Below are 24781 nucleotides of genomic sequence, written 5' to 3'. Positions count from 1 at the left end.
ACCCTAAACATCTAAAAAAAATTACAGCTCATCAAAAATTAAAATGTACTCTATTTAAAATGAAATATGCTTCGAAGACTCAGACTTGAGGAAATATCAATTTAGTACAGTTAGGCTATGTTTGAAGAGTCTAAAATTATGTAGCAGGATTGGGGAAACATAAGATTTAAAGTTTTTAAGCATGACTCCTACAACCTAAGCTGTCAGTAGAGAGATTCAATTTAAAATAACACTGCTAAACTACTAAATTATAGCAACCAATGTTTCATTAGTGCTTTTTAAAGTGTGGTTTGATGAGATGTGGAGATGATGACAGAGGGCTGGTGCTCCACCATCCATCATGATGGGCAGCCCTCTCTTGAACAATCTATGAGCTCAGGGCACCTCTTATGAGGTACTCGTCAGGGGGAAATGAGGCCTCAGCTAAATATCAAAGGCTTCTCCAGCTGAGCCAGAAAGACACACCTCCTCGTACCAGGACCTTATATCATCTAAACTGGAAAAAAAAAAGTTATCTGAAATAGAGTCAGTTTTCCAAGAGAAGTGTATGGTGTAATTACCAAAGCGTTCAGGGCTCTGTTTGGGATTTGCATTATAACAGAACTAAAGCTTTTTTCACTTTACTTTGAGCCATAAACAGCTCTGAAAAGTTGATAAAAGCCACACCCTATCCTTAGACAAACCCAACCATAAGCAAACTCCGGCAAGCAATGTCAGGGGGTTTATTGAAATCAGAAGGCCACCTGTGAACCACAGGTTAAGAATTCTGATAATAAGTGGAAAAAAAAATGCCTCTAACAGAGCAAGACAGGCTAGCTAACCTTGGCTCAGAGATGTAACTTTTCTAAACTTTCTTGTTCTCTGAATGGAAGATATGAATGGCTTTCAGTTCACAGGGTTTTAAGGATAAAATGAGATACTGTATTTAAAACACAGAAAAGTGCTTGGCACACAGTAAGTGCTCAGCAAATATCACCTGATGGCATTTATTCTTATTATTGTTAGGACTTATGATTTGTTACAGTATTTTTCCTTAGCAGCAGGATTTGTCCTAGGATTCTGTAAGAGATTTCCTGCCTGGTGTGCTTTAATATACAAATGATAGCAGAGACCTATTTTAAAACATACAGCTGAAATCCTGTGTTTCTAGTGTTATTCTCTGTCTCCGGTCCTCAGAAAAGGAGAGCATTTAGTGTAGACAGAAGGAGAGAAAAAGGCCCATCTTTCCTTTTTCTGGGGCACGGGCACAAGAATAAGAGCAAAATCTATCTCCCGAGCCACATTTTGGGTTTAGAAAAACTCCCACTGATTTAGCAACTGTATGCAACTTTTGTGATATTTGTATAAGTTTTGCCCATAACCCACAGCATTTTGGCAAAAATTTGCTGGACAAAACCGGTGACCTAATTTCTTGGTGAAGCCCAAATGAAGGGTTTGGACAACAAACAGATTAGAAACCTGGCATCTTTACAAAAAGACGTGAAAGATGAATGCATAACAGAACATGAAACAAGGGAAAGAAAACTTGCTCTTGTCTCCTGGGGCCCCGGAAGTTCTTATCCAGACAGATGTCAGACCTCTCCCAATTAGAGCCCATCAGAAAGCCATCACACAGTAATTAGGACACAAACAAACTGACCCAAATGTCCTCCTGAGTAACATAGTGGCCAGTAACACAGTGTGTCCTGCCATGGGGGACGGCAAGACTGGGTTTATAAGCTTTGCAGGCTTCCTAACCCACCCTCTTATGTGCACACTGTTCTATGGGGGCACTTAGCGTCCTCACATCCACCCTGCCCTTTAATATTCTGGAGGCCCTCACTTGCTCTCTGTGCAGGGGGTAGGTGGGCCTGCCTCGGTTTCTCTACCACAGAAAGCTTCCTCCCTTTGGGCCTTTGCACCTGCTGTTCTCTCTGCCTCCACACTCTTCCCTCCCCTCTGCACCCTCCCACCTCCTACGCAACATCAAGATCGGGGCTTGAACGTCCCCTTCAGCAGCACAGCTTCACCAGACCTCCCAGACTAGATGAGGAGCCTTATAACATACTCCAGTTATTTCCAAGCTTCCCCGACAGTCTTATCACAGCTTGTCCCTGAATGTTTGCACTTCTGTTTGATTAAGTCAGTCTCTCGCTCCTGACAGTAAACTCCACCGCCGAAGCCAGCACCCTGCCTCATTCATCTTTGGGCACCCAGCACATGACAGAGAGCCTGGCACAAGCATGACCTCAGCGTGAATGTTTGAATGAAAGACAGTGAGAGCTTCCTCATTTTACGGGTGAAGGAAGAGACCTCAGACAAGGAAGTTATTCTCAAGGTCACAGCTCCCTAGCGGAAGTGCTGCTGCCTGGACTCAGGAGTCTTCTGAACTGGTCCCCACCACTCCTGCGCTGCCTGGGTGGACAGTGTTCTTGCCATTTCTGGGAAAGATCATTTTGAGTCTTGGTACCCTGCCCAGGGAGGGTGTCCAAGGCTATCACAAGCCCAGTTTCCAGTGGAAGCAGAAGCCCCTGGTGGCTGCCACCTCTGAGACGCCCATAACCCAAGTCAGCAGGACTCCAGCAGTGGATGGCCCGGGACCCCCTCATTCTAGGATCACTCAGCATCCCTCGAGGCGGGTCCCTGAATGCCCTGCAATTACTCCCACTCTCCCAGGAGCCAGGGAAGCAGGGAAGGGGATAATTAAGGAGGAGGGTGACAAACCCTTCTTTATCACCAAGAATATCTCCATCTCCTGGAGACATTTGTGCACTCTCTCTCCTGATCACAAAGCTACTCACTTCATCACTTAACTCTTCAAGCAATCTGTGAAGTTCTGGTCTAAAGCAGGGCTTGGAAGATACTGGAACAAGAGGATGTAAGCTCCAAGAGGGCAGGACACTTGCTTACAGCCACACCTCTGGTTGTTAGAACAGCACTGGATACATAGGTGGCGCATCTGCTGCAGGAGGGGACTGAGAGCTTCCTGCACGTCAGGACCTTGGTGGTGGTGGTGTAGTCCTTAAGTCATGTTCAGCTCTTGTGACCCCATGCACTGTAGTCTGCCAGGCTCCTCTGTCCATTGTTTCTCCAGGCAAGAATACTGGAGTGGGTTGCCATTTCCTTCTCCAGGGGATCTTCCTGACCCAACGATCGAACCCACGTCTCCTGTGTTGGCAGGCAGATTCTTTACCATTGAGCCACCAGGGAAATCCAGGGATCTTACTATACGCTATATTATAGCAACTGTTACGACCTCCTTTTACAGTCTAGGAAATAGGGTTTGGAGTTTTAAAGAGGTCAAAAACTTACTAAACAGCGGAGCCAGGATTCAAAGCACCAAATGGGCAAATATCAGCATTGGGAATTCAGACAGGAAGGGAGAGATCTTAATTTCCAGTGATATGAACATGAGGACAGTTTCAACACTAGCAAAGGGCTTCACCAGAGAAGGGTGAGAGGAATTTGTTGTTGTACAGTTGCTAAGTCGTGTCTAGCTCTTTGTGACCCCTTAGACTGTAGCATGCCAGGCTTCCCTGTCCTTCACTATCTCCTGGAGTTTGATCAAACTCATGTCCATTGAGTCAGTGATACCATCCAACCACCTCATCCTCTGGGGAGGGGAATACATGCAGGAAACTTTCAAACCAAGTGCCAAGTCTAGATTCTCGGGGCTCATGAAGATCCCATGCAGTGTGCACTCACATGGGCCTCCCATCACATAACACGGGGCACTGCAGTAGGAACCACTTAGGGACCCAGGCACTGAGGGACCGGTGCTTCTGGAAAGAGGGAGCCTAGTCCCTGCAGGGACCTGAGTAGCTGTCAGGGCCTGGGTCTCAGGAGGAAAGATGGGGAAGGCTCTGGGGTGGAAGTCATAAGGCCAGGTTCCCCACCTTTGCCCCTGTATCCTAAAGTTCTCATGCGGATCTCTTCTTCTTTCTGGGGCTCACGTTTCCCTTCTATACAATGAGGATTGTTACTTCACAGTCTAGAGTGACTCCTGGGGTCTATTCACCTCTAACACCCGTATGACTGTCCATACAAGTCAGTGGTTGTAGAGTCAAAGCATCTTAGAGATGGTCCCCTTGCCCAGTCCAGCACAGGAAACCATGTTTTAGCTTTCCTAGCAGATGGTATGAGATTCTGCTGAAGAGCTCTGGGCTAGTGGTTCTCAATCCAGGTTGATCATGCCTCCTGGGGCAATGCCTGAGATATTTTTGGTTGTCACAACAAGAAGATGTACATTATGCATTTAGTGGGCAGAGGCCAGGGACGCTACTGAACATCCTGAAATACACAGGGCAGTCTCCACACCAAAGAATGATCTGGCCCCATATGTCAACAGCGCTGAGGTTTAGAAACCAGCTCTAGGCAAAAGGGATTCATTACATCTTGAGGCAACTCCTGGCGTGGGCATGTGTGGCTTGGACAAGTTTGAGAGGAAGCTATGCTCCTTGTAATAGCCTTTCTGACCTTCCATTTGCCTTGCGAGGAAACCAGGAGGAAGGTGTCTCCCGAAGAAATGCCCTCTCCAAGATGACTATTCAAACATCTGCAGATAGCTAGCACAGAAATTCAGCCAACAGTGATCAGCAGCCAAGCGAGCACACAGGGGTCAGTGCCAGGGCTGAGGGGCCAGTGTCAGAGGCAAGGTTCTCAGGGAGGTGGCCAATGGCTCAGTGCAGGCTGGAGGGGACCAGGTGCAAACAGAAGGCTCACGGGATTCGGGGTGGGGGACTAGTGAGCTTGGGTGGGGGTTGGGGACATCTGGGGGGGCTTTAGAAGTGGGCAGTGCCTATAACTTGGCCTACAATGGTAGGAGTTCTGTGAGTGAAGAGTGGCTACTTGGAGGCACCAGGACCATGAGATCATTCGAGGGTGAATACCATCCCTGCCAGAAGGCCCAGCCTAGCCTGTCCTGTGGAGAAGGCAATGGCACCCCACTCCAGTACTCTTGCCTGGAGAATCCCAGGGAAGGGGAAGCCTGGTGGGCTGCTGTCTATGGGGTTGCACAGAGTCAGACACGACTGAAGCCACTTCGCAGCAGCAGCAGCAGCCTGCCCTGCACTCCCCTCTCACCTCCTGTTGCACCTGGGCACACTGGCTCCTCTCGGCCTCCCACACTTGCCACTTCTCTATCCCCGCTCCCACACCCCCACCGCCAACCAAGAGGCCAGCAGATTCTACGCCCTTAGGTTGGCTAATTCCATCCGTCCCCTCTTTGCCCAGTTAACAGCCACTCCTCTTGGAACCCTGGCCCCTCACCAGGGACCCTCCCAGCCGCCCCTCCCCACCCCAACATGTGCTCTCACAGCTCACACTCCTTCCCCCCGTTCGGCTCATCACAGTTATCTGTGTGGCTACTGACCATGGTCCACCGCCCTCGGACATCAGAGCCACGGGCATAGGGCTGGAACTCACTGTGGGCCCTTCAGAGTCTGCTGGCAGGTATCTGGGAGTTTCTGAATGGATGAAGGAACGGTTGCCAGTTGGCTCTGGCAAGCTGAAGTGTTGAGTTTGTTCAAGGCAGATGGAGTCCTCACTGAGAGTGTCTTAAATACTAGGCTGAAGTGTTTGCATCAAACTAGTGGGCCCAGAGGTCTCCCAAAGACCCCTCAACAGGGCTCTGCTGAGAACACTGATGCCTGAGAAGGATGGGCCCAGGAAGGACTGAGCAGTGCCTGGAGACTAATTAGGAGGCTGGAGCAGGACTCCTGGGGCCAGGGGGCTGGACCCTGGGAAGTGGCAGAGGAAAAGCAGCTCTGATTGGCTTTTTGGCGACTCTTGGTTCCCTCGCATTCATTTTGCTCCTTCCTGACAGGAGCGACCAGGCAGTGGCCGGGTGTGACGCTCTGAGATGTGGAGGGGTGGGAGAGGGAGGAGGCGGCAGGCGCTGTGACGGTGCAGACACTCTGCAACCCCCCGTCATCCTCCTGTTCTCTGACCCCTTGGCCTGAAGGAGCTCAACCTCCCACCTCGAGGCAGAGCCAGGAGAATCTGCTCAAGAGAGAACTGCCAGGGAAGCAGGCCAGCCGAGCAGCGGGGGGAGGCGCACAGGGACGGAAGGCAGATTACATGTCACTTCACATTAGCCACACCGGCAACTTTCCTGAACCACCCAGAGAGGGGCGAATTAATCACAGAGTTGAGGACAAGCCAACAGCACAGACAGCACCTGGACGGAAGGAGGCTCTCTCTCCTTTCCAGTCATAAGCGGAGAGGAATGCCTCCCCGAGGGTCAGATTTGCTTACCTGTAAGGTACATCTCCTCCCCCTCGGTGAACATCTGGTGGCAGCGCACACATCTGGCGCAGGTGGGGTGGTAGTGCTTCCCTCCCGCCTGCGGGAATAAAAGATAAAAGAGGAGGTCAGCACTGTGGCCGCCGTCCAGCAGGGCAGGTCGAGTCTGAATGCTTCGTGACTCACTAGTGTCAATGGCATCTTCATGGCCCTGAAGCTACCCAAGGGAGTCCCCCAGAACAGTCTAAACATTTGCCAGAAGCTTGGTGATTCCATACCACGGGCATCTGAAAGCTTGCAGCGGACCTGCCTGGACACCGTCTCATCTATTCCAGCAACGGAAGGGCCATTTGGAGGCCTCTGCTCCTACTGCTTTACCTCCTGATGAGACAACAGTCTTACTTTGATGACATCTCAGCATTTCCCCAACAATGGGCCCTTACTGCCAGTGGTTCAAGACATGTTTTAAAGGGATCCTCAGGTTTAATAACACTGAATTCATGGGGGAAAAAAAAAAGAGAGAGAGAGAAATTTCCTTTTCAATCCTCTATCTATCCTTTTGAGTTTTTTCAAGGAGAAAATATCAGTTTGGTCCAGAGGATAACATCTATCCAAACCTTACTAATCTACCTTTTAAGGCATGAGAATAGGTAAGCGTCTTGAAGCCTCCACTAGAACACCATCTTTTAGTTACTGGCAACATGGCAAGTGACCCTGGTTTTCCTGTTATGTTATACAAGTTTTCTTATTTGCAAGAGAGCCAACTTGAAGATAAGATAAAGCATTAGGTAAGAATGAATACAAGAGGCTCATAGGCATGGCAAAAATGGTGAGAAGGCACAGGACAGACACATTTTTGGGGCTCACTGGACAAATGAGACCCGCAAAGCCAGGACCTGTGGGGAAGTCTCTGACCCCCAGGCCAGTCCCATAACTACTGTGCTTGGGAGCCTCTGCCCCAGTCTGGCATTGATAAGCCCCCTTCCTTATTTCCACTTTGTTTCCCTACACATTGTTTCAAGTAAAAATGGAAATGATCTGAAGCTGAGAACTCCTTTCTAGGTGGAAGAGAGTGCCTTGGAAAAGGTTGTGACTCAAGGTCCCACTGGAAGCCAGTAGCCGTGTGGGAGTTGCTCCCTGGAGGGCACACAGTCCTGACACCACAGCCTAACCGAGGGCCCTTCCCTGGTGGCTCAAGAACTGCTGTATGGAGGAGCTTCAGGCAGCAATGGGGTGGAAGGTGGGCTCATTTTGAAGGTATATGTTTCAGGTTAGGGCAAAGTTTTTGGGGGGGGATATGTTGTTGCTGATGTTCAGTCCCTAAGTCGTGTCCGACTCTGCAACCCCACAGACTGCAGCCTGCTAGGCCACTCAGTCCCTCACCATCTTCTGGAGTTCATTCAAGTTCATGTCCACTGAGGCAGCGATGCCATCCAACCAACTCATCCTCCCTTTTGGGGGGATATGCTTGGGGGAAATTGATGGATACTGGGGTATATTAAAGGACCCCTTCCCAGCCATCACTTGGTCTGATGCTAATAGGTTCCTTCCAATTCAAACATTGTAGGGACTTCTGGCCATCATTGGTTAAGGCTTCGCCTTCCAGTGTAAGGGTGGGGGTGGGTGTGGGTTTGAGTTCCATGCCTGGTCAGGGAGCCAAGATTTCACAGCCAAAAAGCCAAAATATAAGAGCAGAAGCAATACTGTTACAAATTCAATAAAGACTTTAAAAATGGCCCACATCAAAAATATCTTAAAAATATTGTATTATAATTGCATAACGCTGAAGGCTTATCCCCAAATCTTGTGTGTGTATTGGGTGGGGGGTAGTTGGGCATGGGTTTATCTATTTGGGAGATACTTGATTTATTCTAAAAATTAAGCAAATGTATGGAAAGGGCAGGCTTTTTAAAAAAGGAAAAAAAATCCCAAATCCCTTTTTTTTTTGTTGGATTCTTGGCTGTTTTCATGGCTCCCACTAATGAGAAAAGGTCCTTATCGTCACCAAAGCAAACTGTGTTCAGACTCTGGAAGGACCTGCTATTTTCCCAAGCTGAGATGTTGTGGGACTGACTCTCCCATACCATGACAGGGATAATTGCTTTAATTAGTAGTCTCTTCCTACTTTGTGTCTCTTTATCATTTCAATTATAGATCTGTTTCCAGAATGGCAACAGTGGGTTGGCAAAACTGAAGCTGGCATCTTCCTAAATGTCACACCCCAGCACCCTGCTCTAGCCGAAAGAGGCTCTGTGCACATCTCAGAAACTCTGCCAAGGATGGCACGGAAGCCACCTGAGGAAGCGGGAGGGAGGCCACATAGCTGCCGGTGCCAGCACAAGGGGAACCAGTCAGGGGGAAGAGCTGAGACATTCTGTTAAAGCCAAAGTCCAGAACACAGTGTTCAGGACAAAGAATCAGTAGCTGGAAAATGGGCCCCCTTGGCGAGGACTGAGAACCACAAGCAATGTGAGGCAGGCAGCATAGGACCCCAGGGCTGTGATTCTCCCCAGCAAGGACACAGACCAGCAAGAAAGGAGTGTGGGCGGCGCTCACCATGCTGAGTTCCATCACTGAGGAAGGGATTGTGGGGTGGCCTGAGGTGGGAAAGGGACATGGAATTTAATTAAGTGCCTACTGTGTACCCAGAAACATACCAGGGCCCGTAGCAGGAGGCTGTTGCTTTGGTCTGGCCAACAGCCTTCCTCCTTCCTCCAGAAACAGCATCAAGCTTTTCCTGGGTGGGAATAACTACCCATTCCCCATGTCAATCCATGTGGTTATTCCAACGCTATGGTCACAGTGACTGGTTTGGAGACAGGCCTGAGGTTCTCCAGTGAGAGCCAGTCCCAGGATGCTTGCTGAGCTATTAGGAAAGAGAAAGCTCTCCTTCCACTGGAAATGCTGGCTGACAGGATGGAAGCCTAGAGTGACTGGTGTCCAATTTCCCCATCGTGCAGGAGAGAGAATAAAGCCAACCCAGAAGAAAGTTGCACCAAGAGGGCAAGATATTCAAACACATTTGTGTGAGTGCTGGGCCCAGCTGTGCCTGAAGCAAGGACTACTCCTGGGTTTTTCACTATGGGAGGTGATAAATATCCTTTTTGGTCTGAAGTAGTTTCTGAGTAGTTTCTGTACTTGCAACCAAGACAGTCCTGACTAGCTATAAAGGAAAACACACTCCTGGGTTTGTCCCTTAGTCTCAGACTACTACCACACTCATGATACTTCTGACACCAGACGTGTGGGTGATTTTCCTCTCCCACACCAAGCAATTCTCTGTGGCACCAGCTGAGTGTCCTGTAATTTAATTGATTCTGATACTCTACCTGGACAGAGTGTGAGACCCTACAGGTTAAGGGCTCAGGCCTGTCTGCCCCACATCACTGTTTCCCCAACCCCAATATAGGTAACAGTCATTAGGTCCCAGGTTGCCACCTATTTCTGACTGACCAGCATTAAACTGGGGTCCCCAGGACCCCCATCTAGGTTTATTAATTCGCTGGAATGGCTCACAGAACTCAAGAAACAGTTATGGTTACTGGTTTGTTATAGAATGATAGAGATGAACATTCGGACAGAAGAGGTTCAAGGTATATGGGGAGGGGCATGGGGCATCCATGCCCTCTCGCTGTGTACCACTCTCCCAGAACCTCGGGTGTTTACCCACCTGGACACTCTCTGAACCCTGCACTCGCGGGAAATTCACAGAGGCTTCCTTGCATCATTAACTCAAGGATCCATCATTAACTCAAGTTCTAGGCCCTCTCCCCTTCCCAGAGGATGGGAGTCGGGGCTGAAAGTTTCAAGCTTCTAATGATGGCTTGATCTTTCTGGTGACTGGCCCCCGCCCATGAGTCACCTCATTAGAACAAAAGATGCTCCTGTTGCTCAGAAATTTCTGAGGGGTTTAGGAGTTCTATGTTCAGGAACTGAGGTCAAAAACCAAATGTTAGAACAAAACATGCTCCTGATGTTCTTATCACTTAGGAAATTACAAGGGTTTTAGGAACTCTCTGCCAGGAACCAGGGGCAGAAACTATTATATATATTTTCCATGATTTCACACTGGCATATCTACTAGGAGTTAAATAACAGTAGTATCCTCCATTGATAGGTAAAGACTCAAAGAAAGTGACTTGCTTGGTTTCATGGCTAGAAGACATAAAACTCGAATTCAAGTCTGTTTAACTCCAACTGTGTATTTTCTCGACATCCCACTGTGTCAATGGCCCTGGAGAACTGAGAGCTGTGGGCATTGGTGTGGAATACAGGAGGCTGGAGTCCTAGGTATCAGCTCTGTCTTTATCAGAAATACAGCATATGACTTTGGAAAGAACCACATGTCTCAGGGCTCACTTTTCTCATCTGTAAAGCAAGGAGGGTGAACTAGTTGTCTGTTAAAAGTCTCTTCCAGATCTAAGGAAAAAAAAAAAATCAATACATCCAAGATGCTAATGGAGCCTCATACAAATGGAATCAATGGAAACCCAGTCACAAGAGCTGCCCAAGAAGAAGGGGCTCCAACAATGCTGAATGACAGTAACACTTGGGGGAAAGACAGGTGCTGACATGATTTCAGAGCAGCCTGGAAATGCTGGGACAAATTCCTGTCTGAGGCTCTGGCCCTGCGTGTAACTGAAGTCTCTCCCGCCTGGAAAGAAAAGTCTGCTTTTATGATTTCTCAATGACATATGCCAATGACATATGGATGTGTCTGGTGGTGCAAGTAAAATCTGATGCTGTAAAGAAAAACATTGCATAGGAACCTGGAATGTTAGATCCATGATCAAGGTACACTGGAAGTGGCCAAACAGGAGGTGGCAAGAGTGAACATTGCTGTTTTAGCAATCAGTGAACTAAAACGGACTGGAATGGACAAATTTAATCCAGATGACCATTGAATCTACTACTGTGGGCAAGAACCCCTTAAAAGGATTGGAGAAGCCCTCACAGTCAACGAAAGAGTCCGAAAAGCAGCACTTGGGTGCAATCTCAAAAATGACAGAATGATCTCTGTTTGTTTCCAAGGCAAATCTTTCAATATTACAGTAATCCAAGTCTATGCTCCAGCCACTAATGCCAAAGAAGCTGAAGTTGAACAGTTCTATGACGACCTACAAGACCTTCTAGAACTAACACCAAAAAAAGAGATGTCCTTTTCATCTTAGGGGACTGGAAGGCAAAAGTAGGTAGTTAAGAGATACCTGGAGTAATAGGCAAGTTTGGCCTTGGAGTACAAAATAAAGCAGGGCAAAGGCTAACAGAGTTTTGCTAAGAGAATGCACTGGTCATATGCAAACATCCTCTTCCAACAACACAAGAGACAACTCTACACATAGACATTACCATATGGTCAACACCGAAATCAGACTGTTTATATTCTTTGCAGCCAAAGATGGAGACACTCTATACAGGCAGCAAAAATCAAGACCAGGAGCTGACTATAGCTCAGATCATGAACTCCTTATTGCAAAATTCAGACTTAAATTGAAGAAAATAGGGAAAACCACTAGGCCATTCAACTATGACCTGAATCAAATCCCTTATGATTATATAGCAGAACTGACAAATAGATTCAAGGGGTGAGATCTGATAGACTGGCTGAAGCACTATTGCTGGAGGTTCGTAACATTGTATAGGAGGGTGTAATCAAAACCAGCCCCAAGAAAAAGAAATGCAAAGACGCAAAATGGTTGTCCGAGGAAGCCTTACAAATAGCTGAGAAAGGAAGAGAAATGAAAGGCAAAGGAGAAAAGGAAAGATATACTCATCTGAATACAGAGTTCCAAAGAATAGCAAGGAGAGATAAGAAAGCCTTCCTAAGTGAACAATGCAAATAAATAGAGGAAAACAATAGAATGGGAAAGACTAGAGATCTCTTCAAGAAAATTAGAGATACCAATGGAACATTTCATGCAAAGATGGGCTCAATAAAGGACAGAAACAGTATGGACCTAACAGAAGCAGAAGATTTTAAGAAGAGGTGGCAAGAATACGCAGAAGAACTATGCAAAAAATATCTTCATGACTCAGATAACCACGATGGTGTGATCATTCACCTAGAGCCAGACATCCTGGAGTGCAAAGTCAAGTGGGCCTTAGGAAGCATCACTACAAACAAAGCTAGTGGAGGTAATGGAATTCCAGTTGAGCTATTTCAAATCCTAAAAGATGATGCTGTTAAAGATGCTGGGAAAGACTGAAGGCAGGAGGAGAAGGGGACGACAGAGGATGAGATGTATGGATGGCATCACTGACTCAGTGGACATGGGTTGGAACAGCTCTGGGAGATGGTAAAGGACAGGGGAGTCTGGCATGCTGTAGTCCATGGGGTCACAGAGTTGGATACGACTGAAAGTCTGAATGACAACAACAGGCCACTGACCCCACTACTTGTGGGTGCCCCTGCCCACAATTCTGCAGACCTGACAAGTGGTTCTCCTGAACGTGACCGCGTCCCACACGCCACAGCTTTTTCTCAGCCTGCATATCACTAACTGCTCTTGTAGAATCTGCTCAACACTCTGATTTACTTTCCATCTTTTCTGGAGTTCTGTCCTCTCAGCACCCCTCCCCAATCTCACCCAGTCCTGCATCCCTTAGCGCTCCTCCTCTTTTTCTGACTTCTCAGTCTCCTGCACTCCTGCAAGCTCCCACTCTCCATGTTACCTTCAGCCCTCTTCTCTCTCTCTAAGAAATCCTGATGACTTCCAGGGTGCTGACTATTATTCAGATCTTAGCATTTTGGAGACTATTCCCTCCAGGCCTGAGCTTTGTCCCTGACCTCTGGTCCACATTCTCACTGTCCTCTTGAAAATTTCCTGGAATTTCAACCACACTCCTTCCCAAAGGGAATTCATGTGCTCTGCTCAGATCAGTCTTTCCCTGCCATCTGCACTTCTGCAATGGCAATTCCAGACTTCCTCTCACCTGGGCTTGACACTTGGGTTCAACCTTTGGCCTCTTCTCCCCTGATGGCTGCATCTAAAGTGGCCTCATGGTTGCAAAGCTACTGGAATTCAACTTCCATAATGTAGACAGGCTGGTTAACCCTGCCACTGGCACGGTACCTCCCGAGGTCTTCTTCTGGGTCTCCCGCTTCCAGTTTCCTTCCTTTAAATTTAGCCTGCGGACATCATGCTATTCTCCAGGTGCAGCTCGAAGCAGGTCACTTCTGCTTGGCCTTTCCCCAACCCCCTGCTGTCCTGTGAATTACAGACGCCTAGCCCTGGTATCAGGCCTCAGAAATCCGGGCGCAAATCCTCCATGTACTTCTGTTTCACGCTTTTTTTCCACATGGCACTCCTACTGCTCCTTAGAAATGCCTGATGGCTTATCCACTCTGTGCATTTATCTTAGTCTCTGATTCCCTATAGTCTCTTAATGGAAATCTTACAATGTTGCTCTTTGGTTTAAAATTCTCCAATGAATTTCCACTGCACTTGCTATAAAACATACACTCCTAAACAGGCCTACAAAACTTGATATGATATGCCCTTTATGATCTACTCCATCTTCCTCTAGCCCGATTTATAGAACTCAGCCACACTGGCCTCCCTCTGTTCCCTGAAAGGGTCAAGCTCATTCCTCCTCTAGCCCCTCACAGGGCAGCTTCCTTCTCACCCTCAGGGCTCAACTACAGTGCATCTCCTCAGAGTCCCTTCCTGGCTGCTACACTTTCTCCTGAGCTGAGGCTGTAGGATCCTTCTCAACACACTGCTGACTCCAGGCAATCTTGGTCTCCCGGCCAGATTTGTCAGAATTAGTGATTCTGTTCGTAAGCCCTGACCCAGTCTGTTGTCCCTCGGCCACTGTCAGATGAGAAAATGTGGGCCTAGAAAGTCAAAGATATTCACCCCAAAATCTGAGCATGAGTAAGCAATTGAGTCAATATTATCACCCAATTATTTGTACTCTTTCATTTTTTGAGATCTGAACAAAATATGTACTTTAGTTAATAATACTTTACACATGTTAATTTCCTGTCTTTTTAACCAACAATATTTCTTTATAGTCTCAGAACTGGATTAGGAGTTTCAAGCCTCATTCAAGTTATTTTAATCACTAAGATAATAAATTTTCTAGACTTTAAGCTGTGATTCTAGATGCCAAAATACATGAAACTATATCAAAATTTTGAGTGAATATAAATTAGAAAGCTTTTGTATACATATATATAAACAGAATGTATAATATAATGTATATTTTTCAGAAAACTTTAGAATTTTTCCCTAGCAAAAGAATTTATGACATTTTGATTCTACTTGTTTGACTTGGTATGAATAGAATGCTAGGCCACTGTTTTTAATTTGCACCAAACTCTTTCCTGCTTCTGACTCCTCAAGGTGGGTGGTCCCAAGGCATAGGAAGACAGCTGCCTGGGCCCAGAGTGTGGGAGGGAAGGCCAGGAAGGCCAGCGAATGGGCGCTCAGGGAGGGGCTCAGCAAGGGTGCTGCAGGTTGTCTGTCACTGGCAGAGTGAGCTGTGCATCAGAAGCAGAGGAAAGTTGTTGCCATGGTGATGGACCAGCCAAAGAAGGGCTTAGGGAGCAGGCTGCTAGACAAGCTGGTTCATAAATCAGCACATTACTGAATGCTTAAAAAAATACAGGCTCTATCCTTCAGGCAGGGCAAAGAAGAAAATCATAATTATCACTCCCCAGTAATCTATCTGGGTCTGAATCCAGAGAAACAACTGATATTTCCAACACAACATTTTTTGAACAAGCAGTAATTTCGTCCAGCTTCTTCTCATTTGGGGGGTACCTACAGAAGCAAGGTTACCTGCTCAAGGTCATGTAGCAAGCTAAGCTGAGGCAGAGAAAGCAGGGGAAGTAGAGGCTAAGGAAAAAGGGGTGTGGGGTGACTTTTCCCTTCTCCAGGGATGACTGCGGGGTCACAGGCCACCTGCTCAATCATCTTCACAGTTGCTTGTACCCACTCACCTCCAAGACCCTGCCGCTGATGTATCGGTCACAAGTCTCGCACTTAATGCCAAACTGGGAGTGGTAGTCAGACTCGCAGTACGGAACGCCATCCCTGCAGAGGAAATCCACACAGGAAGAGGAAATTAGGGGGGTCCGCAGGGGTGTCACGTGGAACTTCCCAGACCCAAAGATAACTGTGACTGGACCAAGATTAGAAGCACTCAGGTAGCTGTTCAAAGTGCAAAAACTGCCCAGACACCCCTCAGATCTACAGGATCAGACAGTCCCTGGGGTGAGTGGGCTGGGGGATCTGCATCTTGACAAATTCCCCACGCATGCCTGGAAAGTACTGTTTGCTGCTGGCTGTGAGGGTCCCTCACTCTTCTTCCTTGCTCTCTCCTCAGATTTTCCAGACCTACTCTCTTCCCTTTACCCTAAAGGACTCTTTTAAAAGGTTATTTAAAAAATAAAGCTTCCATTTAGAATAGGTAATATCTGCATTTGGCACACTGCAAAGGCACGGGGGGGGGGGGGGAAGTCTGTACCTTCCTCAGTCTCTCCCAGTTTCCCTTCCAGGAGGTCATCAATGTGATCAATTTTTTTTCGCATATTCTTAAGGGTTCCTTTTCTAACAAAACACTGGTACAAAACGAATCATATGACTGTGCTCCTAAATCAGTAGAAAATAGGAACCCTTGCCTCCCCAGTCATCTCCTAAGTGCTCCATTCTTGCCCAGTGCTTATAACTTACTGGGTAGTAATAAGATTTTTGTTAGTTATTCTTACACTATCCCCTAATACAGTAGCCACTGATATTTACTGCTTGGTATGTGTTGGGCTCTCTGATGGTATTTTACATAGGTTATTTCATTTAATACTTGCAGCAGTCCTATGAGGTTGGAATTAGATGTCTTCCTATTGTGTGGATGAGAAAACCCAACTCAAATGATCTAGTGCTGGTTCAAATCCACATGGTCTGGTTTCTCAGCAGGCTGTCATGAGACTTAAAGGATGTGGCTCCAGGGTGTCCCAGGGCTCAGCACAGCCTCTGTCCTGGGGGATCCCCATGATGGCTGACAGGTGTCCCCAAAGGATGTCTGGGTTCAGCTTTCAAGGGCCAATGTGGAGATGACTGGGGGCATCAAAGCACTCAGCCCAGCTCAGTCCCGGCCTAGCTCTAAGGCCCAGATCTGATGACATCTCTCTGAGGTGCCGATGACATCTTCTGTATGGGACAGAACTCACTCACACGCAGAGAGGCCTTGGACCAGGCACATCCATGCTACTGCCCTGTGGGTACTGCCAGGATCCCACCCTGGGCAGCAGGGCCGTCAGTGCTTCCTGAAGGAGAGGCAACACTGAGGACTGGTGCTTAGCAAAGCCACGAGGTGACACTGTTGTTTGTGGGTCCATGAGACAAGCCTCCCTCACCCTCAACCCTTTCACACTGGGGGGTGGGAGGGTAACCCTGCAGGGGGATAAAGTCATTTGTCAGGAGGTGGGTACAATGAACCAGCAAAATTTGGTTATAAATGCTAACACCTCCTAATTTGGGCCCAGGGAATCTGCATCTTCACAAGCTCCCCACGCATGCCTGGGAAGCACTGTCTGCTGCTGGGTGAGGTCTTTGGGAGTTTGACATACATGATTCTAAAAAAAGGCAGAGTGTAAAAATTAATATTTATTGGGTATTGATTAGGTACAAAGCACAGATCTCTGAACCCTATGAGGGTTCTTCTTTTTAACCCTGTTTCTATAAATGAAGAAACTGAGACTCGGAGAAGTTGAGTCTCTTGCTGAGGTCAAGTGGGCTGGGCTTCTAACCTGGGCATCAGTACCAGATCTGGCACTGCTAAGTACCTTCCACTCTGCTGGCAGATGGATGAAGAGCCCAGAGCCCAGCTGCAGAGGCCTAAGGCGTGGTGGGTAATCTGGGTTGGACCTGCTCATAAGGAGCTCTGAGCAAACTTTTACTCCCCCAGAGAATGTGGACTTGAACTCACAGACTCAAGGACTCCTGGCTGGCATCTCACCAAAGGAACACCTTACTTGGCAGGCACAGAGGTGCATGCCAAACTCCCACTAACATGCATTCAAAGTGCTCGGGCTGTGACCTCAACTCACCTCTGCAGCCTTGGACTTCACCTGTGCACACGCCCAAGTTCCAGCAAACAGGATGGATGTGGCCAGCAACTCCCTGCCCTTGCCCAGGCTGGGCATTCTGGCTATAAGCTCTCCTTCTTTGCATTTTCAAATCTTATATCCCTTTTCAACATCCAGCCCAAATATAACCATCTTCCATAAAGCTCTCACATATTCCAGATACCACTTCTGCTAGTTAGAAGTGAACAGTCACAGCCACGGCCTGTGGCTTAGACCTCTGACACAGACAAGGGTTGTTTGGCTAGTACCTACCTCCCTTTTTGACAGCAGCAGTACTTTGCCTGAGTTCTGGGAACCACCCCTTCACACTCACAGTTACAAAGGGCTGCTCTCTGACTCAAGGGTTTAGATCCTTCTGGCCAGTGACTGGTCAAGGATGAGCATGTGACCCAATGGAGGCCAAACCAGAGGCAGCTGTGGGACTTTTGCTGGAGTTCTTAGGAAACAGGCCTTTCTCTCTCTTTGCCAGGTTTATGAAGCTGCTAGAAACAAAGCTTGGAGTTGTTGGTAATCATCTTTGCTACCAGCTGGGGAGGTCCTGCTTGAGAATGAATCAGACACAGAGGAAGGCAGAGCTGGGAGAGACAAGAAAGACTGGGGAGAGGGTGGGGCTTCTGAAGGGCTAATGACAGCTTTAAGCCTCTGGATTCAGCCATGCCAGAAGCCAGAATGCCACTGGCCTTCCCATTTCTGTGAGTCAATAAATTCCCATTTTTGCATTCAAGGGAGTTTGAGTTGGGTTTTCTGTCACTTCTGATTGGAAAGGTCTTAAAGAACAGAACTTCTCTTGAGCTCTGAATCACATTGTACCCCCTGAAGTCATCATATTTTATGCATATAGTCTCTCTCTCTTATTTCTTGACAGCAGAACCATCCACGCTACAACTTTAATGCTCACTACATCCTAGCATCAGATCAAAGAGTGATACTAGAAAATGTCTGGATCATAGTGTAAAACGTTCTGAGGGCTAGTGGCCCTAATTTTTTTTTTTTTTAGGTATTTGAGTATATAAATATGGTCATAAGGGCCTGGCACAAGGGGCCTTGTCTAGTGCTCAGTGTTGGGGCTAGGCCATCTCTCCTGACAACTGTGTGTCCATCATCTCTTAACGCATTTCATTCAACAACTGTATTATCGACTTTGGGTCAGGCATTGTGCTACAGGCTGCAGTGAATTAAACAAACTCCCACCCTGGTGAGGACAGACACGAAATATAATCACTGTGGCAATAACTTCCTGAGACTCAGTTTCTATAGCTTTTCAAATAGGGGTTAACACCTCATTGGGGTAGTCATGGGGCTTAATGTGATAATTTGTATAGAGCAGTTATTACATTCCTTGTCCATACTAAAAATGATAAATTAATATTATTATCCTTATTAAAAAGGTAACATGGTTAAATATACAATCGCAAATGGTGCTGACCTACCCGAAGGAAGCCAATAGGGCCGATGAGGGCCATTGGGAGGGCCAACGTGGAGGGCCTGTAAGAGGTGGTATGAAGCCAGTTCTGAGGGGAGGGTATGGGACCTCAGACCAGGGAAGGGGAGGAGCAACATGCTCAGAACAGAGGAGAGCATCTGAGAACCGAGGAAGCACCGAGTGAGAGCCCAAGGTGAGGGGTGCCGTTTGCGGCTGGAGTGTGGCAGCCGGACAGAAATGGAGGGAGATGCTGCTGGTGACTCAGGCCAAGGGCCATGTGGGGCCAGGCCTGGGGGCATGCAGAGGTCAGGCAGGCGGGGCAGGGGAGAGACCTACTTGCTGATGTACTCCCCAGTGAGGATGACGCTGCAGGTCTGGCATTTGAAGCAGCTGACGTGCCACTGCTTGTCCAGCGCCAGGAGCGACTGGCCGTGCTTGATCTCCTCCTTGCACCCAGCGCAGTCTGCAAAGACAAGAGGACCCGATGAGCAAAGCACCTCGGGCCCTGGGACCCTTGCTGTCGTCTCGCACCCGAGTCTAGGCAACCCCTCCTGAATGCTGGCTTTTCTGTAACTGCTCCCACCTAGGTACTGGCACCAGTCGAGACTATGTCAGGTAAGCAAAAGGCCAAAGGCACCCTGGCCTCTTGACAAGGGGTCCTGGTGTGAGGGAGAAAGGCCTCATAGGGTTCCTCCAGAAAGTTCCTTGCTGGGCATCCTGACCGTGGTTCATCCAGAGCAGACCCAGAACTGCTCCTAGCCTGTTCTCAAGTTGCTAACAAAGCTCACACAACTCTCTGTGACCTGGGGACCTGAAGCATCAGTGTCACCTGGGAAATTGCTAATGTGTAGAAATGTGGCCCCCATCCAGATCAACTGAATTTTTATTTTTAACTATTTTATTTTTATTGAAATAAACTTGATTTACAATGTTGTATTCATTTCAGGTAACAGCAAAGTGATTCAGTCACACACACACACACACACACACGTAATATATTCTTTGTCAGTTTCTTTTCTATTATAGGTTGTTACAGGGATTAAATATAGTTCCCTGTGCTATACAGTAGGTCTTGTTGCTAATCTATTTTACATGTAGTAGAGTGTATCTTTTAATCCCCAAACCCTAATGTATCTTTCTCTTTCTCCTTTGTTAACCATAAGTTTTCCCATGCCTATGAGTCTGTTTCTGTTTTGTAAATCATTTGTATTGTTTTTTTAGGTTCCACATATAAGTGGTAGCATATGATATTTGTCATTCTCTGACTTATTTCACTTACTGTGATAATCTCCAGGTCCATTCTTATTGCTGCAAGTAGCATTATTTCATTCTTTTTTATGGCTGAGTAATATTCCATTGTATATATACACCACATCTTCTTTATCCATTATCTGTTGATGGACATTTAGGTTGCTTGCATGTCTTGGCTACTGTGAATAGTGCTACAGTGAACACTGGGGGGCATGTATCTTTTTAAATTAGAGTTTTCTCCAGGTAAATGCCCAGGAGTGGAATTCCTGGATCATACGATAACTCTATCTTTAGTTTTTTTGAGGAACCTCCATATTGATCTTCGTAGTGGCTGTATCAATTTACATTCCCACCAACAGTGAAGGAGAGTTCCCTTTTCTCCATAGCCTCTCTGGCATTTGTTATTTGCAGATGTTTTCATGACAGCCATTCTGACCGATGTGAAGCAACACCTCATTATAGTTTTTATTTGCATTTCTCTAAAATGCAAAAAATTTGAGCAACTTTTCATGTGCCTGTTGGCCATCTGTATGTTTTCTTTGGAGAAATTCCCATTTAGTTCTTTTACCCGTTTTTTTGACTGGGTTATTTTTTTCACATTGAGCTGCATGAGCTGTTTTATATATTTCAGAAATTGAGCCCTTGTCACTGAATTTTATCAAGATCTCCAAGCACAGCAGAGTTTGCGAATCCCTGCTCCAAGCTTAGGTTCTACTTTTTCTCACCTTTAGGCTCATATGCTCAATGGTTTGTGATTTGTGTGCTTTTGGTTAAGCCTATTCTCTTGCCTAGCACCATGCTCAGCACACAGTAAAAACTTAGAGTAGATCTTCTGAATGAGCAGCCCTCCTAGCACCCATGCACACCTCCTCCCTTATGTGACTACAAACCAAACATCTGCCTCCCTAAGCAGTGAGGATTAAAGAGTCTGATGAGATTGTTCCAGAGCAGAAAGGCACCCTTGCTCTCCGTTTCCATCACCCTGGACCATGCACTGAGGCCAACAGAATGTAGGGGGGGCCAGAGGCTGCCTGTTGCTCAACAATGTCTAGGGAGGGGCAGGAAATGGAGGCAGGGTCCGAGGTACTTGGGAGATGCTGGGAATTCAGGCTTAGCTGACAGGATGTCCCACTCTGGAGGAGGAAAGGGTCAAGGGGCAATGTTTACCAGAGCACAGGCCTCCTTCTTGGCACCAAAGGCAAATGCACACTTGGGAGCAGTAGAGGAGGAGAGAGACACACAGCAAGTTGGGAGAGGCTGGCTGAAGTTCTCTCATCCAGCTGGAAGCCAGTCCTGGAGAAGAGATGAGGCATCTGTGTCTCTAGGAAGGGGGTGTGTCCAGCACGCTGTGGAAAGTCTGGGCCCTGACGAAGTGTGTGTATGAGTCAGCTCCCATAGTCCATGCCTCTTGGCTACACAGCACCTTTCTAATGTCTCTTAGCGCAAGCTGAGGGCAAGAAGGTCTCCCATTGCAAAATGCTTCAAGTCCCAGGTCTTCAAATGGGGGCTGGTAGAACAGATTTAGGATTTCTTTCTTTTCCTTTTTTTTTTTTTGTCTCCTGGAATAAGTCAACTTCCACTCCATCCCAATCATCACAGTCTTCAGAATGTCATTGTTTAGAGGTCAGTACCCCCTCTTCTTTTATAGATAGATGGCCTCTGAAGTGACTTGTCCATGCTCTATATAGGAAAACCCAAGGGCTCGGGCATCTGGTCCAGCTTTCTAGGCCACAGGTGCTGAATTTGTGTCTCTGTGGGTTTTCTTGATAGGGTTAAAAAATTCCACAGGGGCTCAGAGTTCACATCAAAGTCCCACCCAGCACAGTAATCCTCAGCATTCTCAACAGGTGGGCTGCTGCTGCTGCTAAGTCGCTTCAGTCGTGTCCGACTCTATGTGACCCCATAGACGGCAGCCCACCAGGCTCCCCTGTCCCTGGGATTCTCCAGGCAAGAACACTGGAGTGGGTTGCCATTTCCTTCTCCAATGCATGAAAACAGGTGGGCATCTTCCTCTAAATCACTGCCTCCAGTAAGACTGTCATGATGTCCTTTTTTTATATGAAGCTGAGGCCTGAATTCTTGTGACACCCCCTATTTTAAGCAACCAAGGATTATTTACCTCTTACTCTAAATGTGTTTCTTCAAATCTTTTATGATAACTACAGTTTCTCTCTTCTCCTTTATCTCCCGCACTTCACTTTTCCTTGCTTGACGTGGTCTGAGAAAATTCACTTGTGGATTCCATGGAGATAGAGAAGTTACTGGTTAACACCACCATTGTCTATCTTTTCAATAAACCTTACTCAAAGAGTTGCATCCTTTTGTGGTCACAAAAGAGATGAGTTCCATCTCTTTAAGTTGCAGTGACATATCTGATATAAATTGGCATCTTGAATTAAAATTTAGGAGATGGTACAGTATCGTGGTTAGAGGTTGAGCTGAGAGGTTAGAGTGAGTGGAGAGAGGCTGGCCAAGGGGAGAATCCCAGCTCCCCAGCTGACTAGGTGTACAACTGTTCAGGTCCAGCTTCCTCATCCGAACATGACTGGTATAAAGATGAACTGAAGTGAGGCCTGGAAGGACTTTGCACAGGGCCGGGCATGTATGTACCCAATAAGTGGTTATTATCATTATTATACCACATTCTCATGGTTTTTAACTCATACTCTGTGTATTATCCAATCTCTGATATGAGGTCAGAAACAGTATCTCTGATGTAGGGAAGGCCTGCTAATTCCTCCTGAGAATTCTGGCACACCTATTCCATTTTTTCCCCCCATATTATATTGTTCATCCTCCACTCAACTGGCTTCAGATGAAGGATCTTTACCAGGATCTTTTTCCCCCCTCTTCTTCCAACTTTTACTTATGACCAACATCGGAGCTTCAGGCACTGCATCCGGGAGCCCATGGACCTGGTGTAATAAGCAAGGTCAGGACACACCCTGCCACAAGCTGGATTCTGCACAGCCAGCTGTCCACTCCATTCCTCATACGTTCTTTGTTCCAAAATTACCACCTTCAGCTGGCAATAAGCACGATGCACCTGCTCCTCCTAAATCCCTCCGTTTACTGGAATCTCTGAAGACCCCAGACAGTTATTTTTAGCCTTTTCTGACTGTGTCATTCATTACAGCAAAAATAGGTGGGTGTGTGAGTCATAGCAAGCTCCCCACCTTGTTTTAGGCAACTAATCCAGAAAGACAGGACCCTTCCTATTAGCAAGTCATGTCTCTAGTATAGGGTGTTAAGGGAGTAGGCGCCAAAGCCAGACTTGCCTAGGCTCACACTCTGGTTCCATTACCATTATCTGAGTGACCTGTGACACTCCTAGAGTATCTGGTTTCTTATCTAAAAACCATTGCTCTTGTCTCCCTCCTAGAGTTGTGGTAATGATTAAATGAGATGTTTAGAAAACTTAGTGCAGTGCTGACAATAGTAATGGCCAGTCAATGCTAGCAGCCGTGATGGCAGTAGTTTTGGTGGTGATGGTACTACTGCTGCTGATTCTTTGCAGTGAGGTCTGCACAGTGCCCGGCACTAGGAACAGTCCATGTCAGCAAAGGTGACGTGTTGGTGATGGTGCTGGTGGCGGTAATGGTATTCAGTGTGACACTGGTGACTGTGGGGATGGCAGTGCTGGTGGTGCGAGTGGTACTTATGGTGGTGATGGCAATGGTGCTGGTGGAGGTGGTGGTGATGTTCCGCCCCTGATTCTTCTCAGCGAGGTCTGTGCAGGGCCTGGCACTAGGGATAGTCAGTCAGTGTTAGCAGTGGTGATGGTACGCTGGTGATCATGATGGTGGTGGTGATGGCAATCATGCTGGTAATGGTGCTGGTGGAGGTGGTGGTGATGTTCCGCCCCTGATTCTTCTCAGCGAGGTCTGTGCAGGGCCTGGCACTAGGGATAGTCAGTCAGTGTTAGCAGTGGTGATGGTACGCTGGTGATCATGTTGGCACTGGTGTTGGTGAAGGTGGTGATGTTGCTTCCACCCCTGATTCTTCTCAGCGAGGTCTGTGAAGAAACAGTTTTCCTGCCTGTGATAAGTAACATGATTCCCATCTCTTGACAGTTCCCAAGTATTCTTCTTGATCTCTTCTGAGTAGATACAGATGCTGCTTTTCCACAGTGTCTTGACATTCCAGGAATGAAAATTCACACTCCTCTGGCTCAAACATATAGCAAGTCTTTCATCCTTCATTTTCCTTTTCCAAGCTATGTTCATCATCTTAGCACTCTTTTGAATCTTGCTTTAGTTTCCTCCATCCCTGGGGGACTCAGAAGCCCTTTCAACCTCCCCTCGAGTCAGGAGACTACTTTGTGTTTCCAGCACGGACAATGACCACCTTTGGGGAAAGAACATTTCTCTGAAACATGTGCCCCATAGATCCACACACTGATGTCTAGACTCGTGAGTAGCAAGATGAGCCATGATCCTAGGCATTCCCCTGGAGACTGCCCACATGCTCACTGTTCTGTGCTGACTCTTCCTTCCCTTCTTCCACCTCCTGATCTGAAGAATTATGGTGGAGATGTTTAGCAGCCTCTCCTCATGGACACGCTCCCATGCAGGCCTCCCACACGCAGCTGAGGAAATCTCCCACCTGCCTGAGATCCCCAAGGCACACAGTAACACAAAACACAAGCTGAGCGAAAAAACAGCAGATTAAGGAATTTATTCTCAGTTCTCCTCTGGCATGTTTTCTAGATTAGACCACCAAGCCAACAAACCCCTCACTTTATATTTAGAGAGCAGTTTACACACTATGATGTATGTTAGTCTGATTGCTGA

At 47.2% G+C, this 24781-nt stretch overlaps 1 protein-coding gene across 2 annotated transcripts in view; it reads right to left on the bottom strand.

Moving 5' to 3' along the window:
* The window catches only part of ABLIM3 (actin binding LIM protein family member 3), a 132761-nt gene that overhangs the window by 43604 nt on the left and 64376 nt on the right, over window positions 1–24781 (bottom strand). For both annotated transcript variants that reach the window (XM_012178759.5, XM_060416591.1), the window contains exons 5-7: window positions 19074–19200; window positions 15170–15263; window positions 6235–6322 (exon numbers count right to left, since the gene is read on the bottom strand). In XM_012178759.5, the coding sequence (XP_012034149.2) occupies window positions 6235–6322; window positions 15170–15263; window positions 19074–19200 (309 nt within the window). The remainder of the gene's footprint in view (window positions 1–6234; window positions 6323–15169; window positions 15264–19073; window positions 19201–24781) is intronic.

Source organism: Ovis aries, chromosome 5, assembly GCF_016772045.2.
Source record: "Ovis aries strain OAR_USU_Benz2616 breed Rambouillet chromosome 5, ARS-UI_Ramb_v3.0, whole genome shotgun sequence".
NCBI classification, from domain to species: Eukaryota; Metazoa; Chordata; class Mammalia; order Artiodactyla; family Bovidae; genus Ovis; species Ovis aries.
Note: the sequence above shows the minus strand (reverse complement) of the source record. Positions and strands in the feature narration are given on the sequence as shown.